This window comes from Drosophila subpulchrella, chromosome X, assembly GCF_014743375.2.
Source record: "Drosophila subpulchrella strain 33 F10 #4 breed RU33 chromosome X, RU_Dsub_v1.1 Primary Assembly, whole genome shotgun sequence".
Classification (NCBI taxonomy): Eukaryota; Metazoa; Arthropoda; class Insecta; order Diptera; family Drosophilidae; genus Drosophila; species Drosophila subpulchrella.
In genome coordinates, this window is record NC_050613.1 from 28,241,084 (window position 1) to 28,259,880 (window position 18,797).

The 18,797-nt window shown below is 52.2% G+C and overlaps 5 protein-coding genes across 6 annotated transcripts; 1 reads left to right on the top strand and 4 right to left on the bottom strand.

The window, feature by feature from the left end:
• LOC119557329 (probable ATP-dependent RNA helicase DHX34) lies at positions 1-5,225 on the bottom strand. The gene is made up of 7 exons (XM_037870050.1): positions 4,574-5,225; positions 3,983-4,519; positions 3,557-3,927; positions 3,302-3,499; positions 2,310-3,238; positions 2,024-2,256; positions 1-693 (listed from the first exon to the last, which is right to left on the bottom strand). The coding sequence occupies exons 1-7, from the start codon at positions 5,139-5,141 to the stop codon at positions 107-109; spliced, it is 3,423 nt and encodes a 1,140-aa protein (XP_037725978.1). The 5' UTR covers positions 5,142-5,225; the 3' UTR covers positions 1-106.
• Positions 5,226-5,256: 31 nt separating this feature from the next.
• LOC119557330 (28S ribosomal protein S14, mitochondrial) lies at positions 5,257-5,828 on the bottom strand. Its single transcript, XM_037870051.1, has 2 exons — positions 5,697-5,828; positions 5,257-5,633 (listed from the first exon to the last, which is right to left on the bottom strand). Exons 1-2 carry the CDS (start codon positions 5,757-5,759, stop codon positions 5,310-5,312), a joined length of 387 nt encoding a protein of 128 aa, XP_037725979.1. The 5' UTR covers positions 5,760-5,828; the 3' UTR covers positions 5,257-5,309.
• Positions 5,829-6,174: 346 nt separating this feature from the next.
• Positions 6,175-10,006, top strand: LOC119555825 (N-alpha-acetyltransferase 16, NatA auxiliary subunit). The gene is made up of 6 exons (XM_037867444.1): positions 6,175-6,550; positions 6,886-7,374; positions 7,475-8,262; positions 8,326-8,753; positions 8,814-9,466; positions 9,529-10,006. Exons 1-6 carry the CDS (start codon positions 6,494-6,496, stop codon positions 9,784-9,786), a joined length of 2,673 nt encoding a protein of 890 aa, XP_037723372.1. The 5' UTR covers positions 6,175-6,493; the 3' UTR covers positions 9,787-10,006.
• A 651-nt stretch (positions 10,007-10,657) lies between these two features.
• Positions 10,658-11,209, bottom strand: LOC119555826. Its single transcript, XM_037867445.1, has 2 exons — positions 11,056-11,209; positions 10,658-11,001 (listed from the first exon to the last, which is right to left on the bottom strand). Exons 1-2 carry the CDS (start codon positions 11,183-11,185, stop codon positions 10,682-10,684), a joined length of 450 nt encoding a protein of 149 aa, XP_037723373.1. The 5' UTR covers positions 11,186-11,209; the 3' UTR covers positions 10,658-10,681.
• A 260-nt stretch (positions 11,210-11,469) lies between these two features.
• Positions 11,470-17,836, bottom strand: LOC119555824 (5'-3' exoribonuclease 1-like). 2 transcript variants are annotated; one of them, XM_037867442.1, is made up of 12 exons: positions 17,578-17,836; positions 16,401-17,495; positions 16,033-16,341; positions 15,313-15,777; positions 14,979-15,247; positions 14,583-14,902; positions 13,624-14,517; positions 12,740-13,323; positions 12,215-12,676; positions 12,046-12,147; positions 11,914-11,985; positions 11,470-11,840 (listed from the first exon to the last, which is right to left on the bottom strand). In XM_037867442.1, exons 1-12 carry the CDS (start codon positions 17,650-17,652, stop codon positions 11,769-11,771), a joined length of 4,719 nt encoding a protein of 1,572 aa, XP_037723370.1. In that variant the 5' UTR covers positions 17,653-17,836; the 3' UTR covers positions 11,470-11,768. The 2 variants fall into 2 exon arrangements, with proteins under 2 accessions (XP_037723370.1, XP_037723371.1); XM_037867443.1 differs by having other exon boundaries at positions 11,914-11,982; positions 17,578-17,834.
• Between the last annotated feature and the right edge of the window lie 961 nt (positions 17,837-18,797).

Genomic DNA, 18,797 nt, shown 5'->3' on the forward strand with positions numbered 1-18,797 from the left:
TTAGATCTAATAAATTAAATTTAATGCAATTATAATTTTTCTAAACATAAAATTAGTGGTCTAAGAATACATTTCGGGACTTGTTTCTTATAAATAATGCTTTATTTCAGTCAGATCCCTTGCTATTTCGGCACTGCTTTTGATGGCGCAGGATGTCGATCTTTGACAGCCGCAACACCCGTTGGCAGGACTTGCAGTGATAGCTGCCGGAGGAGTGGGAGGATGAGCTTCTGGATGTCTCTGGCATCGAAACAGGGCTATCCGATTTGGGCTTACGGCCCTGCGCCTTGCGACCCTTGCAGTGGGATCGGTGCACCAGCTGCTCCAGCACATCGAACTCCTCCAGCTGGAAATCGCATCGTGTGCAGCTCCATGGCTCTGCCCGCAGGGCCGCATCCATGGCCATTGTCCACTGCTGCTCCGCCAAGCAGCTGTAGACCACGTGCTCGGACACGTTGAGCCCGCCCTTCTCGTCGTTGGCCGTCATGGGATAGTCTCGGGCAAAGGGGTTCTCCTTGAGCTCCATGAGTCTCGTCGACGGAGCCTCGTGGGAGTACAGCCTCTTGATGTCGGCGGGCAGCAGCCTCTTAATTGCGTACGCCACATCCAGCGCCATGAAGTCGAGAAGCTCGTGCCAGAGCGTGCTGCTCCCATCGCTCGCACCTGGAGATGTTTCCTGCTTGTTATTGAGATCTGGAATTTATAAAATTAAAGGATAACCCTTTATTGAGATCTGGAATTTATAAAATTAAAGGATAACCCTTTATTGAGATCTGGAATTTATAAAATTAAAGGATAACCCTTTATTGAGATCTGGAATTTATAAAATTAAAGGATAACCATTAAACGATTAAGTAACTGATACTCTCGATCATAGTTTATATCGGAATTAAATGAATTAGTGAATTTAAACCATAGGAACGATTTCAAACCATACTCGACTGTATCTTAGAAATAGTTTTTAACCAATTTGCATTTTAAGGTGTTCTTTAAATGTTCGGCTGGGTTTAAGACTGTTATTTCATGGCATTAATTTGCATGTGGAAAAGAGACCTATCTCAACAAAAAGTATTTGGGGATAAACACTTCAAATGTTTTCGAGTGAGGTATGTAAGTCTTATAGCTTAGCGAAACTCTTCTCACGTGCTGGCTATTCGAGAATTTTTACACAGAACAAATTATGATACAAAAATCATTTCACAATAATTAACTAAAAACTCTTGTTTGTCGAGTGAGAGATGGAGACTGGTAGAACACGATCTTAACATATTTCAGAAATCCCACATTTTTGTTATGGATATAATACGAACTGGAATTTTCAATTGTATACTTGTTGCTATATCTAAGCATATCCCATTTATGCTTATACTTTATACGTTATTTTTATATTTTCCCAAATATTTGGCTTTAAAAATCCCATTTCTGTACATATTAAAATCGAAGAAATATTTAAAATGAGACTCTCTTTAAAAACATGAAAATACTACTACTGTTAAAGATGTTCATTCTTTTATGTGCATAGTCTTTCAAGAAATAGACTCTATAAATATAAACTAGTTATATTTGAGTTGTCCATTCATTTGAATTAAATAACATCTGTATATATAGCACCTACAATGCTCTTTGCGAATAAACGAGATTTGTTCCATTTGATCATGTCATGTACCTTTAAAAAACATAGATTTATAGTTTCTCTCTCAAGAAATAAACTTTATAATTAACACCTGTATTTATAATACCTACAATACTTTATCTGAATAAACGATTTTATCATTAGCTCTTTTTTTGTCTCCTTAAAAAATCTAGCTTTCTAGTTCCTCGGAACCCTTTTCTTCATACGGACGGACAGGTAGCCATATAGACTATATCCAGTGGTCATAGTCAGTTAGTCATCATAAGTTTAAGAAGAAATTGTAATAAAAATTACAGAAATTCATAAAAACTTAAGTTGTTAAACTGAAACCTATTGTAATTACATTAGCAATTTAGTTATTTGTAGTAAAAATGGTTCGGGGGCACTCACCCTCTAGTTTTGCGTAAAGCAGCCTGCTCCACCGCTGTCGCAACTCTATGGCGCGGCTTAGGAGCTCCATTCCACTGCCCGGCATGGGCAGATCCAGTCCAAGCCAGCCGTCGCAGACGATCTGGCTGATGCCCGCATTCGTGTCGATGGAGAAGCTGAAGAGCAACAGCGTCTGGGCAGCCGGCAGGCGGATGCAGTTGATCAGATAGGGCTTGGCGGTCTCCAGCAGCGACCTGCGGAGCGGAGTGATTAGTGATGCACTACGATTCCTTACTCATCCACTTACTGGTAACACAGCAACTGGTGGCGTTCGCTGATCGGATGCTTGGGCGTGTAAAAGTTCGGCTTGGCCAGCAGATCGCTGTCAGTCAGCTTGAGCAGCTCGTAGTGCTTGGCGAAGTGGGCGTTAGGGTGCTGCAGGACGAAGGGCTTGAGCCGCGTGTGGAAGAACTGCTGGCCTCCGCCCTTGCAGTAGTTGAACTCGTCGCTGATAGCCAGTTGTGGGTAAAATCCGCTCCCCAGCAGCAGTTTCAGCAGCACAACGTCGCGGTGTCGATCGAGGCGCGCCGAGCGCTCCAGCAGTGTCAGCTGGCGGGGATCAAAGCGCAGCCGGAAGTCCACGTCCCGCATGTCGTTGCCCTGCTCCTCATCCCGCTCCTCGTCGTCCTCCTGCCCTCTTCCACCGCTCTGCTTGAGCAACTTGCGTTGACGCGGCTGCTCGAATCGCTGACGGCGCTTCATCGCCTTTAGCTGGCGCAGTTCGCCGTGCCGCGTGGCCCGCTCGGCGCTGGTCAGCTGGGAATCGGAACTGCTGGCCACCACCATGCCGCAGCTCTCGAGGATGCGCTGGAACTGAGCACGCAGCTTGGTCACCTCATAGAACCGCTGCTCCTCGATGCCCAAGCGGCGGCACCACTGGCGCGTGCCCTCGCGTCGCATCTTTAGCTGCACCCATTCGCGAAACAGGCGCACCAGGGTGAAGAGGTCGCCCTGTTCGGACTCCAGCGACTCGCGCTCCCGCACGCAACGCTGGTCTGTGTGGGCGCGATTCGTCAGCGGGTTCTGCACGCTGAGCATGGCGGCCAGCGTCAGCAGTTGCTCCACCTCCGGGAACACACAGCCCATGAGCAGCATCTTGCCGATGGACAGCTCCACGGGCAGGTTGGCCAGCGAGCTGCCCAGCGGAGTGATCTTCTCCTCCACACTTAGTGCACACTGCAATAAGATATGTTCATAAATAAAGTGATTCCTTGTAAATATAATGGCGAAATTCCTTACATGTTGCTTGAGCGCCAGAATGGTCTGCTCGATGCGCTCCGTTTCCGGGGCTTCTATAAAAGGAAAGGCCCTGACGTCGGGCAGGCCCATGGACACCATCTGCAGCAGCATCGTGTCGAGCGGGACGCGGTAGATTTCAGGCGTGGGATAGGCCTCGAAAGCGTTGAACTGATCCGCGGTGTAGAGGCGAAAGCAAACCTGTGATTGCAAATTGGTTAAGGAAATCAGTTTCCCCATGGCTAAAGCTTAGCTTACACCTGGTCCTGTGCGCCCAGCACGACCCTTGCGCTGCTCGGCCGACGACTTGGACACCCAGAACTCCTTCAACCTCTGGCCCTTGCAGGCGGCGTCGTAGCTCATTTCCTTGACCTTTCCAGAGTCGATCACGAAACGCACGCCGTCCACTGTCAGAGACGTTTCGGCAATGTTGGTAGACACGATGCACTTGCGCCAGCCCTCGGGCGCATAGTCGAACACCTTGCCCTGCTCGGCGATCGCCTGTCCACTGTGCAGCGGCAGCACAAGCCAGTGCGTCTGCTCGGTGGCGTACTCCTGGACGGCCTCCACAACCGATTCAATTTCGTTGACGCCGCTCACGAAGATCAGCACGTCGCCGCGCTCGCTAGCTGGATTAGATTGCTATTAGTAAATTCCCTGGGTACTGGGAATGTTTGGACTCACTCGGATACTGCTGGTCGATCAGGCTCAGCACCTGGACAAAGGGAGCCGGGTCTATGCGGGCGCTTTGAGAGCGCTTCGATGCCGCTGTCGCCTGGCCCGCCTTCAGCTCCAGAGTTGGTGGCGGCATGTAGCGCAGCTTGATGGGAAACAGTCGTCCCGGCACCTGCACCAGCCGCGCCCCCTCGTCCTTGAAGTATCCGTGGAAGAGCTCCACGTTGATGGTGGCCGACATGAGGATCAGCTTGAGCTGCGGCCGTGCTCGCAGAAGGCACTTGGTTACGCCCAGCAGGAAGTCGCCGAACAGGTTGCGCTCGTGGATCTCGTCCAGGATGAGCGCGTCGTACTGGTCTAAGTTGGCAGCCACCGCCAGCTGGCGCAGTAACAGACCCTCTGTGATGAACAGGATGTTGGTGCGCTGCGTGCGACTGCGCTCGAAGCGGATCTGGAAGGCCACCCGGCTGCCGTAGTCGTCGAGGAGCTCGTGGGCCACGCGCTTGCACAGGGACACGCAGGCCAAGCGACGCGGCTGGGTGCAGGCTGAGGCATTCAAGGATTAGGGCATGTAAACGAATGGAAAACACTCCCACTCACCTATGCTGCGGTAGCCAAAGTCGTAAAGGAACTGGGGTACCTGCGTGGACTTGCCGCAGCCCGTGTCGCCGGCCACGATGACCACGCGGGAGGTGTCCAGGGCATCGCGCAAATCCTGTCGAAAGCGAGCAATGGGCAGGTTGCGCTGTGCCTGTCGCAGCTTCCGGATGCGCTGGAACTTCTCTGTCTGGCGGAAGTCCAGGTACACCAGCAGGAGGTGCCTGAACTGGGCCTGCACCTCGGCGTGCGCCTCCTGGAGCAGTTCATCCTTCTCCAGCCGCAGCGCCAAGTGCTTGCTGCGGTAATACGGCTGAATGCTTGCCAAATCCGACTCAGCGAGCAGGGGCGGCAGCACGGGCTGACCCGTGGCGCGCATCATGGCCTCGTACTTGCCCACGAACTTCCAAAAGTCGGCTTCGTTCTCCACCAGACTTCGACCCACCTGGCGGCTCTTGGCCTGCAGCAGGCCCGCTACCTCCGCCTTGCGGTCCAGGAAGCTGAAGTCGACTAGGTTGAGTTGGGCCCTCTGGCGGGCGGATCCTACATCTCCTTTTGATTTCCGGGACATTTTCGCCGGAGGAGCATCAACTTCAGCTGATATTTACTAACACCGATAACACGACTATCGATAGGCCGCCACTCAGTTGGTGAGGGGACCCCAAACCGATAACAAAGATATCCGGGAGGTGGACTACTAACATGGTTTATTTCCCTAGATTGCTAACAGAAGGAGCCGCTACCACATGGCGCGCTGCACGCCGGACAGCTTGTTATAGTCGGCGAGGTGGCGCCAAACGATCCGGCTGAGCCGGTACTTGTGGACGACTCCGCGCGGCCGTGACGTAAGCGCACAGCGTTCCCGCACTCGGACCAACGATGAATCCCTCGGAAAGGCGGCAATCTCGGCGTCGGCCAGCTCGCGCAGCTCCGGCGGCAGGATGTCGTTCTTGCGCAGCGAGTTGACCCGCAGCCGCTCCACGGCGTTCTCCCGGACGCACTTGCGACGCTTGACATCACGGATCATCTTCCAGTCGGCGTACTTGGTGCGCACCTGCTGCAGCTGTTTGGGTGCAGCGATTGGGATTAGTTGGGTTTACACATGCGGAGGGAGTGGTATACTTACTCCGCAGCCGGCTATCTGTACCGATTGGCATACAAAGCCCCCGATCCTGGCCAGAGAATTCATGTTGCTGTTCCTGCCGGTGCGTTCTTCTTCCTCTTTCCCGATTGCCTATCGAGTGTGTTGGCTATCGCACTCAGCTATCGATAGATGCTGTCGTGCACAGCTGATTGGCTTGCCTGTGAATGGCAACTTTATGGTCGTATATTACGGAAATACAATTTCACCTGAATTGCCTATGCAAAAGCTATGAACAAGTAGGCTTTTTGGAATGTGTTCAAGAATCGATCTGTGCGCCCACTAGCCATCCACGCTACGAATAAGTTTTAATTAAAGATTCAGCAGCTTTACATAACACCGCCGTCTAAGGTTTGAAACGAGCGCGTTTTTAGCCATTCGTAGCGAGGCGCGGTTACTAGCGACATTCGCCGCGGGACGCGTGCATCCGCGTGCCGGTGTGTGTGCGCCAGTGCGTGCATGTGTATAGCCGTGCTGAATGGTGTGCGTGTGTGTGGCCGTCTCACGTCGAGTTAGAAATTTGCTCGTGCCCGCAGTTTGCCTTTTTCGCCTTGTGTGGTGTGTCTACCCAACTACTCTGCCGATCGAATCGCATCCAGCTACCCCCCGTGCCGTCGAAGCAACTCAGAGCGCTGATCCCGAACCGCAGATCCCGCAGTCGGGTGCAATTCACGGCCAGGCGAGGAAAATCCCAGAGAGTCAGCAGCTGAGGAAAGGAAGAACAAGAGCCGACCGAGAAGAAGAAGCAGCAGTAGAAGAGGAGCAGCCGCAGCCTTGCAGAGATGCCTTCCAGCGATCCCCTGCCGCCCAAGGAGGGTGCGCTCTTCCGCAAGCTACTTGTAAGCCGGGTGGTGGTTGCCCCAGCCCCTGTCCCCTCCCCATAAAGCTCCCCTACGTGCCCCCTGACCCCCCCAAAGTTCCCGCTACTCACCGGCTTCGGTACATCCATGTGCTTTTTCGGCCAAGTCAGGTGGAGTGCCTATTTTTGGCCAAAGCGAAACGTAGGCCAACACGCGGCTATCCGGGATGTGTAACTCCTGGGTACTCCACCTGCACCGCGACTACGGTGTACCGCTCGATGGTAGCATAACCTCAAAATTTTGCCACTGGGCGGGATGCGCCAAATGGACTAATTCCTCGACTAATCCACTATCTTATCTCTGTGCCCCGCCAGAAATGCTACGAAATGAAGCAGTACAAAAACGGCCTGAAGCTGGCCAAGCAGATCCTGTCCAATCCCAAGTACACGGAGCACGGCGAGACGCTGGCCATGAAGGGATTGACTCTGAACGGCCTGGGGCGCCGCGAGGAGGCCTACAAGTATGTGCGCCTGGGACTGCGGAACGATCTGCGCTCCCACGTCTGCTGGCATGTCTACGGACTGCTCCAGCGCAGCGACAAGAAGTACGACGAGGCCATCAAGTGCTATCGCAACGCGCTCAAGTGGGAGAAGGACAACCTGCAAATCCTAAAGGACTTGTCGCTGCTGCAGATCCAGATGCGTGACCTGGAGGGCTACAAGGAGACGCGCCACCACCTGTTCACGCTGCGCCCCTCGCAGCACGCCTCCTGGATCGGCTTCGCCATGAGCTACCATCTGCTGCGGGACTACGACATGGCCAACAGCATCCTGGAGACGTTTAGCCAGTCGCAGACCTCGATTGTATGTACCTGGCTACCCTGGCCCGTATGGCCAACACCGATACCATTGTATAATCCAATTTATCCATTTTCTTGCCTCTTTCATGTTGCTCCACGGGTAGGAGGCGCACGACTATCGCCACTCGGAGCTGTTGCTCTACCAGAACCAGATACTCATCGAGTCGGACCGCCTGCAGCAGGCCGTGGATCATCTGATCAAGTACCAGGCCCAGATCGTTGATAAGCTGGCCGTGCGCGAGACCATGGGTGACCTGTACATCAAGCTTGAGCAGCAGGAGAAGGCTGTGCCCATCTTCGAGTCCCTGATCCGCCGCAATCCGGAGAATGTGCTGTACTACGAACAGTACATGGCCGCCCGCCAGGCGACCGATTCTAGTGCCGTGGTGGCGATCTATCGCGTGTTCCAGGAGCAGTACCCGCGCGCCCTTTGCCCCCGCCGCCTGCCTTTGAACATCGCCACCGGCGCCGAGTTTCGCATCGTGGCCGATGAGTACCTGCGCCGCGGTCTGCGTAAGGGCATTCCGCCGCTCTTTGTCAACGTGCGCACGCTGCACCAGATCCCGGAGAAGGCGGCCACCATCGAGGAACTGACGCTGCAGTATTTCGAGAACCTGACGCGTTCCGGCCACTTCTCTCGCGAGGACGCTGATGCCGGGGTTCCCGTCGAACCGGCCTCGGCGCTGGTGTGGACGGCTCTGTTCCTGGCGCAGCACTACGACTACATGCGTGACACGGACCGTGCCCTCGAGTACATCAATGTGGCGATCGACCATACGCCCACGCTGATCGAGTTGCTCATTACCAAGGGTCGCATCTTCAAGCATGCCGGCGATCCTGTGGAGGCGTACGTCTGGCTGGAAGAGGCGCAGAGCATGGACACGGCGGATCGGTAAGGGTCGCTTGAACGAAGCCGGATTTCTCGAAGAGACTTACATTTTCCTCCCCCCCACAGCTACATCAATTCGAAGTGTGCCAAGTACATGCTGCGCGGCAACATGGTGCAGGAAGCAGAGGAGATCTGCGCCAAGTTCACCCGCGAGGGCGTATCCGCCATGGACAACTTGAACGAGATGCAGTGCATGTGGTTCCAGACGGAGTGCGCCCTGGCATATCAGCGAATGGGTCGCTGGGGCGAGTCGCTGAAGAAGTGCCACGAGGTGGAGCGCCACTTCGCTGAGATCGTCGAGGACCAGTTCGATTTCCACACCTACTGCATGCGCAAAATGACGCTTCGCGCCTACGTTGGCCTGCTGCGACTAGAGGACGTACTGCGCCAGCATCCCTTCTACTTTAAGGCGGCCAAGTGCGCCATAGAGGTGTACATCCGTCTCTACGACAAGCCGCTCAAGTCGGAGGCGACCATTGAGGAGATCGACATTGGTAAGTAAACCGATAAGACTTATTTTGTACAAACGCTTAACCGGCCTAATTCCGCCACAGAGAACCTGCCCCCTTCGGAACTGAAGAAGCTGCGCAGCAAACAGCGCAAGGCCAAGAAGAAAGCCGAGCTGGAGAGTGCGCAGGCCGCACAGGCGCAGGTGAAGCGCGAACAGCACCAGAAGTCGAAGCAGCAGGCGAACCAGGAGACCGATCCCGATGCTCCGCAGCTGGACGAGCTGGTGGCCGAGAAGCTGGAGCGCACGGACGATCCGCTGGAGAAGGCCATCGACTTCCTGAAGCCGCTACAACAGCTGGCCAAGGAGCGCATCGAGACGCACCTGCTGGCCTTCGAGGTGTACTACCGCAAGAACAAGCTGCTCCTAATGCTGCAGTGCATTCGGCGCGCTCGCGCCGTTAACCCCGCGCACCCCGAAGTCCACAGCTGCATCATACGCTTTGTGAAGTCGTTGACAATCGCCGCCAAGGAACAGCCGTTCAATGAGCACGTGCAGCAGGTGCTGGACAAGGCCACCAAAGAACTGATAGGCAGCAAGACGCCCCAGCAGCTCAACGACGAGTTCATTGCCAAACACAACGCTTCCATACTGCATTTATACGAGGGCGCCCGCAGTCTGTACGAGCTGGACAATAGTAAAAAGGCGGCGGCCGTCAAGCTGGTCACTAGCTTCAACCTGGCCAAGCTGCGGCTAGAGGTGAGTGGATATTGTCTGACCCCCTGTTCTCATCCACTTACGCTGTAAATTTCAATTCACAGGAGGCCACCAAAATCTACACAGCGTTGCGGGACGGCGATGTGTTTGGGGAGTGCGAGGCCGAGGCCGCTCTTTACCAGCAAGCGTGCCATGAACGCTTCCAGTATGCCCGCATCTTTCGCAATGTCGAGGAGCTGGAGGCCCAGCTGCAGGAGAAGGAGGCCGCCAAGCTGCGCGCCGAGGAGGAGCAGCAGCAATTGATTCACGTTGATTCTAGTGAACCGGTGTCGGTTTTGGCCACGGCAGCGGCAGCGTCTTAGGACCAAACAAGACTGCTACCTAAAACCCGCAACCGCAGATATATTCTAACAGCAACAAAACAGATCCGCGGATAGCACTAACAACCACAACAACAAACAAACAACAATAATGAGAAGGAGAATGAGAAGCGAACCTAACTAACAACAAAACAATATGAACAGGAATAAGCTTAGCTCTATAAACAACGGCAACCACAATAAAATTCACTATTAACAACAACAACAACAACCAACTAAATGCTAAAATGCTATGACGAAGAGGCTGAGCTGATCGAAGCAAAGCTGAGTTTATCTGATTTGCTGAGCGGTGTGCCTTTTTGTGCGGTGGTGACCCCACCAATCCCACCTGATAACACTCATCCCTTCATCCATCCTCATGGCAGATCCACACAGCATCCCACAATAGTTCCGCCAGGAGACACATAGCTACATATATTATTAACCAAGTTGACACTGTTGTAGGACTTTTTAAATTGATTGAAATGGAAGAACCCTTGTTGACAACACTACACTTGCTGCTGGCTTTCTTTTAACATTTTATTTCTTATTATTTTTAACGAATGCATTGTATGTACATATAAAGTCGTAATTAATTATACGCAAATCAAAACCTTAATTCGTAACGAAAGACAAGTCTTATTAAATTTCGATTGAGCACATGCAAATGAGAGCGGGGGATGTGTTGAGTACCCTTGTTCTTAGTCTTTTAGCTATTTGTGGTCTATATAATGTAATTTGCATTGATAAGGGATCGTTTTCTTGTCCGCGCATGCGTTTATGACTAAAAAACGGACAAGAAGACGGCCTTGATATTGACTGGCATCTTAACTCCAACCCAATTTGTAAATTCTAAAACAACACTTTAAGAAAGTCGATGGCATGATGACTTGCCCTTTTATTTAGCATTGTAAGAGCTGGAACCTGGCTGCTGGCCACCGGGGCGGTCGCGCCAGTTGGTTATCTTCTGCTCGCGCCAGTTGGAAGTCTTCTCCTCGCGCCAGTTGGTAGTCTTCCGCTCGCGCCAGTTGGAAATCTTCTCCGGCACCTGCTTCGGAGCTTCTGGCTGGGCCCGTGACTCCGGCATGGCCTTCGGGGCAGCACCCGTCTTTACGAACTTGTCCGAAATCTGCGACTTCATGGTTATTGGCAGCCAATCAGTTCCGACTGCAGTCATATAACGTCCACTGGCCTTAAGCTTATTAATTAGTTCTTCGTCTTAGGGGGAAAAACCATTAAAAATGAAAATTTATTGTAGAAAAAATTTCGCACCTGACATGTTCCTTCCGACGTTGATAAGAGCAGAATGCAAAGGGTCCCTGCTTGTAACACTAGGCCTGCTATGATGAACAGAATTTACATCATAAAAAATATCGCACACTTTTCGGCAACTATTCATCATCTATCGTATCTGTTTTGATGACACGATATGGCCTTATTTTTGTTTTGAAAGCAAATTTAGTAGTTATGCTCCGGTTCTAAAGTCGTATGGCTAGAACTTAAAAATAAACCCACACTAAAATTCAAAACATGTTTACTGTGACCATTTTTATTTAGATGAAACTTCTCTTACAGAGCGAGTTCCTTTTAAAACACTCATTTACACGACACATACTATAATATCTGGTAAACGACTAAAATAAAAAGGACTGATATCTATTATACTAGTAATAAATACAAGGAATATCAGGAAAAAGTCGAGTTTATTTAAGGAAAATAAAAATATGAGTCAGTCTCACTTCAGTATTAATATAATCAACAATTTTTGTGGGAAATACAGTCCATTGGATGCGGCTTCTTCGAATGCCTTGCACAGACTAGGAAATGAAAATTGGATGGTTCTAAACAACTTTTTGCTTAGCGTTAGGTGGGTTTTAAACTTAGGAATACAGAGTTTTCAAATTTCAAGCAATGGGATCTTATAGAGGAGCAATTCATTGAGTAGACCCCGTCCTTCGTGGAGCAATATTTGTATTATCATCATCTCAATGCATTATGTATTCCAAATCAAATTTGGCCCCAATCCGGGGTACTCGCTGTTTCCTTGGCCTGATTGCCTAGAAAAAAGGAAAATGCGAGTGTTAGGAAAGGTAATGCATTTGAAAGATAACTCTGGACTACTTTTCCCACCTGAGATGATCCGGATTCAGTAGTTCCAGCTGCTGGAACAGCACTCGATTCGGACTGTGATACCGATGGCTGCTGATCCAGAAAGATATTATTCCAGGGATCATTGCGGGATCGACGTGGGTCAATGCTCACCTGAATATTAAGCGTTTGCATTAGCTCGACAGCTTGATCACTCGGAGATTTGTCCGGAAGACTAGAACTAGAAGTTGTGTCTGTGGTGTCGTTCAACGATTGCTGCACAAGACAAAGATACTTGAAATGAAATCGCCGAACCCAATTAACTTATTTAATTCTTAATTACAGCATCTGGCTCCTGGCGACCACCGATTGGCTGGGTACGCTTCGATTTCCTCGGACGATACGCCTGTATGGGCACAAAGTCCTGTATCGAGGAGTATCGAGGCGGAACCACATTGTGGATCTCCTGCAGCTGCTGGAATGGCGGTAGATCCGGCGTCTGGTGCGGCTGGTACGTCTGGTAGGGATTGGTTTGCTGCATGCGCACGTGGTTGTTGTTGAACGCACTCTGCGCAGCCATGTTGTGGTTGGATCGCTGCTGATTTCCATTGTTGAATCCAGGGTGGGGTACGCTGGCAAGCTGCTGCAGCAGTGGCTGCCTCATCTGGGGACCAGCTATGGCTGGCGGCTGGCCAAGATCCGCTCCCGCCTGGGCGCTTCTGTACCATTGCTGGCTCTTGATGCGATCGCTCTGCTGTTGCTTCTGCGCCTCCTGCTGCCAGAAGAGCGGTGGCTTGGGCAAGTTCTGTAATGGAAATGGGTGCACATGAACGGGTAGGCAAAGCAAATTTCGGCTGGAAAGACTTACGGGCATTTGCCCGGCAGTTGGAGCCAGCTGCAGTGGCGGTGGACGCGGCTGTGGCTGCTGCTGCTGCTGCGTCGACTCCAGAGATTGTGTCGCCTCCCGTTCCTTCTTCAAGCCCAGCAATGACATGAGCGCCAGTGTCTGATCCTGCGGAGTCACCGTGGCAGCCGGAGCTGCAGTGCGGGGCGCCTGGGCCGGAGCCACGGAGGAACTGCCACCCTGCTGGCGTGAGGAACTCTGCCGCCAATTTTCTGCTGCCGGCTGAGGGTTGGTTGTTGGGGCACTAGCCCGATCCCGCCAGTTGGAAATTTTCTGCTCCGCCATTGGCTGTTGCTGCGACTGCGACTGCGACTGCGGCTGGCCTGACCTGGACCACTCCGGCTTGCCCTTCGCGTCGCCTCGCGTCTTCAAAAACTCGTCGGAAACCTCCGTCTTCATCGTGATGGGTACCCAAGTCGAACCTGCTGCGGTCACATAACGACTGCTGCTCGCCTGTTGTAGATCGCGAGGGTTCGTCCGGACGTTGTTGTCGTTCTGCTGGGGAGTCCTCGTCGACTGAGCCTTGTCGTTTGGCTTCTGTGTTTGATCTAAAAGAAATAAAATAATAAAAAGAATAAAATTGTTGCATTAGTGAATGTTTAAAGGAGGCATGCCGGATGGCTTCTTAGCCTATTAATATTATCTGTTAATCTTAAGATTTCTATTATACCCATCCTATACATATAACCAAATTTAAGAAATGTTAAACTGTATATACATATAAAGGAAATATGCCTTATAAGAAAAGTGCACACATATTCGCAATCCCTAGCCCTTTCCGTAAATAAGCTTTGATAAAGCCTACAAACAAAATAAGTAAATACGGGTGCTAGACTTGCTGCGCTTACCGTTCGTGAAGATGACCACCATGGCGTTCTCGGGCACCTTGTAGACCCGGTCTTGGGCGATGCCGTGAATGTCGTTGCAATTCGGAACGGGCTTGTCGAACAGCACCTCGCAGAAGGTGTCCACGGCATGGACGCATTCCAGGCGGACCGGATTTGGATCGGTAACGGGGTGGATGCCGATCACCGTGCCCTTGATCCCCACCGGCACCATGTATATGGTGCGGACGATGATGACGCGGTCGAAGAGTCGCACCGGCCGCCGCGATCGGTAGACTTCCGGCAGCGTGACATTGGGCTTGATGAGCAAATGCGGCTTAACCTGCAGCTTAACGTCCTTGACGGGCAGCGAGCGCAGCTCGTCGACGGCGGCCATCAGCAGCTCCACCGTCTCGCGGCAGACCGTTTTGGAGCCGCACGAGATCCGCTCCACCTTCATGTGCGGCTGCTGGCGCACCCAGTTGGCTAGATCCTCAACGCGGTGCTGGCCAATGGCATCCGGGAAAACATCCTGTTCAAAGACGTACTCGCCGCGATCGTTGCTGACTCCAAAAAAGGCGACTACGTCCGGGTAGCGCTGACAGTAGTCCCGCATCAGATCCAGGGCAAGGCTGGAGTAGAACCACTGGTTGCCCGACCGGCAGCAGTAGCCGGCACGCTCCTCGTTTTGTCTCGGGTACTTGAGCTGCAGGCCAATGTTGTGCTTGGCCACGTTCTCCATCTTCTCCCGCCGAGGACCGAGCACCACCCACACGGTACCGGTGAGGCGACCCAAGGCCCGCCCGTTGATGTTCAGTAAGTGGCAGACCTCGTATGTGTTTAACAAGTCCCGGTCGCGATTTTCCTGCAAGGCGCGTGCCTCCTGGACATCCGGTTCCGGACGCACACGGATGTTGACTGTAGCGGGAAAGAAGAACAAGATGAGAGGGTGAAGGGGCCATAATCCACCGAGACTGGCTTACCCTGGATGCGGCCGCAGCTGTAGGCGAGCAGGGGATCCATTACAGTGCCCTCGCTGCCGTAATACGGATTGCCGATGAAGAAAATCGGGCTGCCGGCGGGAAAGAAGTCCTCAACCTTGCTGAACTGCTTGCGCATGCTCTCCTTCACGGCCAGTTCGGCCACCACACCCTGGGCGGGATAGCCGGTGACAGCGCTGCTCCACGCATCGCGGACCTTTAGCGTTCCCTTGGCCCCAAACTCCGTGGAGCTGCCGGCGTAGGTGCGCACGTAGACGAGCACGTCGTAGTTGTGAAACTGGATGCCCATGCGCGTGGTAAAGCTGCCAGAGGGGAGAGAGAAGAAGGAGGAGCATTAGCAGTTGGGCGCCGGATGCAGGAAGCGGCTTCACACTCAACTGTTCCTGCAGCGTCTTGCATTCCGAGTCGAAGCGCCGCGACTCATTTGCCGAGAGTCCCTCCTCGTCGACCCGCTGCTCTCGCGTGGCGACGCGCACCACCTTCGCCTTGATGAGATGCGGCCAACCGATGTGCACCACCTGCTCCAGATACTGCCCGGCCACCGCCTCCAGGGTGTCCTCCAGTTGCCGTTTGCGCGGCTTAAGGACCATATTCTGGTTGCGGCTCACTTGCTCGAAAACTTTGACGCGATCGTGCCGCAGCTCAAACTGGAAGATGGGAGGGCACATATAAAGGCTGGCATTACGAGCGGAATGGCCAGTATAACACTCACGTCGAAGGGCAGATGCTGCATGGTGGGAAAGCCCGGGAAGAAAACGTGGCGCGCCGCATTGGGCAGCTCAACGCACACGCTGTGCGGCAGGTTGAGGGCGATCTCGCGCGACCACTTGGCCACCTCGGTGCAGAAGAGGTTCGCCAGCCCCCGCAGCGGCGGTTGCGGGGCCATGGGGCCCTGCGACTCCGAACTGTGCCTGTAGATGTACATGGGACCGTGGCGGTTCCGGTCGCGCTCCGCCTCTGAGAGCAGCACCTCGCAGGGACGCATCGCAGCTAGCAACCGCCGCTCGTCGATGAAGGGTATCAGCACCACCGCCTCCCAGTCGTGCTTCTTGCCGTTTAGATCGCTCTCGAAGTCCAGCGGATAGAACTCGGCCAGCGGACTGCTGGGCAGCAGCATGAGGTCGTGGTAGGCGAGTGGGAGTAGCTTGCAACTGGCCGCCGGTAACACCGCCAAGAGCTGCGTGAAGAAAGGGAGACAGGATTTAGTATAACTTACTTTTAATTCTTGGTTGATCGAACGTCGAATACAATAGTTCCATAGTTTAGAGCAGGATAGGTATATGTTCTTATAATACAAAAAGAGGCCATGATGGAAATACTGACAGTATTACAATACATTTTGTGAATTATGGACAGAACATCCTCAATATTTTGGGTTTAATAAACAAATTAAAGTGCGCCAAGGCGCTGAACTCCAAATGAGAGTGCTCACCTGCTGGAATGGAAGGAAGGGCGTCCCCAGCTGGAAGTCTATCTGGACCTGCTCGATGTTCTTGAGGTCGCTGATGAACGGCGCGTAGTGAAAGGGGTAGTACCAATCCCAGGACTGCACGCCGCGGTAGTAGTAGTCGAGGACCCACTGCAGCGCGTTGACGTAGTGGTGGCCCAACTCCTCGAGCAGCTGGCCCTGCGCCTCCCTCTTGAACTTGTTGCGGTAGTAGTTACGCTTGTAGTTCTTAAACTCGTTCGTCAGCATCGCTTCCTCGTTGCTCCAGTCCTCCTCGCTGTCGTCCTCGTAGAGCTGGGGATATGAAAAGGGGATTACCAGGTGGACTAAGGTCCAGCGTGACCACTGCTTACCTTCATGCTCTCACTGATGAGGGCTCCCAGGTCCGAATCGTAGCTCTCGTTGGCCGTGATCTGGGCCACATCGATGTCGAAGGCCTCCGTCTTGGCATTCATGTACTTCAGATCGTCGGCGTGCTCCTTAAACTGCTCCAGTTCCACCTCGGTGAGGGCCGACATGAAGATCTGCAGTCGGCGCAGGTTCAGCTTGCCGTTTTCGTTGATGTTACCGCCGAGGGCCGGGTAAATGCTGATGTAGGTGCGGTACAGCAGCGGTAGGGCATTGGAGGAGATGTGGAGGCACGGCAGATGGGGTATAAAGTCGTTACCGACCATGAAGCCCATCAGAACCCAATCGTCAATCAGCTGCGCCACGTCCAACTTCCGCTCGGGCGTACTGAGAGCGTCGAACTCGAGCTCCAAGTACTCGCGCAGCAGGCCCAGGTGCAGCAAAAAGAAGCGCGTCTCCTCCACCGAGGCGCGCTTCACGTTCCGCCCGAACTTGACCTCCTCGCGCAGCACCACGAAGTGCAGTTCGTGGGTGCAGAGGCCCAGGATGATCAGATCGGCGTCCAGGCCGTACAGACAGTGCCGCGTGTTGGGGTCAAAGTCCGGCTGTGCCTTCATGTACCGAATGTAGTCCATGATCTTGTGCTCGCCCTCGCCGGGCGTCTCTTGGCCGCTCAGAATCACGCTGCACCGCTGCCACAGCGGATCCGTGGAGATCTTCGTCTTGAGGAAGGCGCGCAGCCCGTCCTGCAACCGCACCATGAACTCGGTGCCCGGGGTGATGCAGTTGCTATCGAAGCGCTCGTGCTCCCGCCGCTCGCCCCGCTGCGCCGCCTTCGCCTCCAGTTGCTCCGCCTCGCGGGCCGAACGGAATCTCCTGCTCCGCTGCTGGTTCATTTTAGCCCGCGGTGCCACCCCGTCGACGGCCAGGAAGAAGAGACGCTGCGGCTTGATCAGGTAGAACAGCTTGTCCACGTAGTTGAAGATGTCCTGGAATATCTGCTGCTCCTCCAGGTGAAAGTGTATGTTGTTGTCATCCGGATGCGAGCAGTTGTGCACGATGCCGTTCATGTCCAGGTACAGGTTGTCGAACTCGGGTATCTAGGGGGTAAGGACACATATCACATATGTAGCTCACATGGCTATCCTGACATCCGCATCCGCATCCCCCGCATCCACTTACGCTGTGTTCCCGCGCCAACTCACTGAGGCAAGGATAACGCTCGCTGATGTAGCGAAAAAACTTCGGGACTCCCATGTCGCTGCTCTGGATTGGGATCTGTGGACACTACCGTGCAACTCCTCCTTGGTTACTGAAATTTTTGGTTTTTGTGGGCGAAAGTTTTAGTGTTTTCTGTTTGTTTTTCTTTATCAACTCTGTGTGTAGTTGTATTGATTAAGACCTTATTTGCAAATAGTAGGCGTGGCGTTGCCACAAAGTCGGCCCACGTGATTTTTAACCCTGTGGCAAGGCCAAAAAGGATATAACTCAATCGAGTCCTCTTGAAAACAAGGACTTACACAGGTGTTTATCTTAACAAAATAGTATATGGTTTGTTTATATTTCTAAAATGTACACAAACTACAGTCTTTTCGTATAAGGGGCCCAAACAAACCAATCTGGCAGCACTAGCAGAAATGCAATTCTTGGAATGCAAAATACTGTGTAACACCGTGGTTGATTGCAAATTTTATAGGTAAGCAGCAGGCGTGTAAGCTCGGAACTAGAGGTAAAAGTAAAGCAGTGGCAGTTAGCGGAGACACACTCCAGGAATATTTTTGGTATTTCGAAGTGATATGTCTGGTTTATATTGCAAGGACAGAAAATAATTTTAAATGCAAAAGAAAAAAAATTGTCTTCTATAAAACAAAATCATTGAATAACAATTTCAATGAAAGAAAAACCCTCAAGAAAGCGAGCCAGGGAGATCAAAACTAAGCGATGGTCTGAGAGCGTAGTTAATAAGATCCTAGATTATATGTTGGAGCAATACAAAAATTAAAAAGTTATCTTTCTTTTGTACGTCAATTTCCTGCAACGATGTTTTAAAATAGAGGGCGTTCACAATTCTCGTCTGGCAAACTTACAAAGTTTACACTTTTGCAACGCAGTTGAATACCCTAAATGTTTTATTTTCAAATGACAACTGAGACTTTCCAAAGTTGATGTCGAAAATAACCCTGTTCTTGTTCACAAGGTGTTTGTTTAGGGGTTATATTAGCCTAATTACAAAATAAATCAAAACTCAATTTACTCTTGCCCACAAAATGAGGCTAATTGGCTAGGAAATACAACAAAATCATAGTAGGCTATTCAAATAGAAAGTCACAAATAATAAATTTGTTCGACCCGATAACTGAAATATACCAAAAACATGTCAGCGAAGACACCCTCCCATTTCA

Coding starts and splice junctions, on each gene's coding strand:
- LOC119557329 (XM_037870050.1), bottom strand. CDS start 5,141: ATGTCCCGGAAATCAAAAGGAGATGTAGGATCCGCCCGCCAGAGGGCC. Junction 3,928..3,982: donor GATCGACCAGCAGTATCCGA/GTGAGTCCAAAC, acceptor AATCTAATCCAG/CTAGCGAGCGCGGCGACGTG. Junction 2,257..2,309: donor CACCAGTTGCTGTGTTACCA/GTAAGTGGATGA, acceptor TCCGCTCCGCAG/GTCGCTGCTGGAGACCGCCA.
- LOC119557330 (XM_037870051.1), bottom strand. CDS start 5,759: ATGAATTCTCTGGCCAGGATCGGGGGCTTTGTATGCCAATCGGTACAG. Junction 5,634..5,696: donor TACAGATAGCCGGCTGCGGA/GTAAGTATACCA, acceptor GCACCCAAACAG/CTGCAGCAGGTGCGCACCAA.
- LOC119555825 (XM_037867444.1), top strand. CDS start 6,494: ATGCCTTCCAGCGATCCCCTGCCGCCCAAGGAGGGTGCGCTCTTCCGC. Junction 6,551..6,885: donor CGCTCTTCCGCAAGCTACTT/GTAAGCCGGGTG, acceptor GTGCCCCGCCAG/AAATGCTACGAAATGAAGCA. Junction 8,263..8,325: donor AGCATGGACACGGCGGATCG/GTAAGGGTCGCT, acceptor TCCCCCCCACAG/CTACATCAATTCGAAGTGTG.
- LOC119555826 (XM_037867445.1), bottom strand. CDS start 11,185: ATGATGAATAGTTGCCGAAAAGTGTGCGATATTTTTTATGATGTAAAT. Junction 11,002..11,055: donor CGTCGGAAGGAACATGTCAG/GTGCGAAATTTT, acceptor TTTCCCCCTAAG/ACGAAGAACTAATTAATAAG.
- LOC119555824 (XM_037867442.1), bottom strand. CDS start 17,652: ATGGGAGTCCCGAAGTTTTTTCGCTACATCAGCGAGCGTTATCCTTGC. Junction 16,342..16,400: donor TCATCAGTGAGAGCATGAAG/GTAAGCAGTGGT, acceptor TCATATCCCCAG/CTCTACGAGGACGACAGCGA. Junction 11,841..11,913: donor CTGAATCCGGATCATCTCAG/GTGGGAAAAGTA, acceptor CCTTTTTTCTAG/GCAATCAGGCCAAGGAAACA.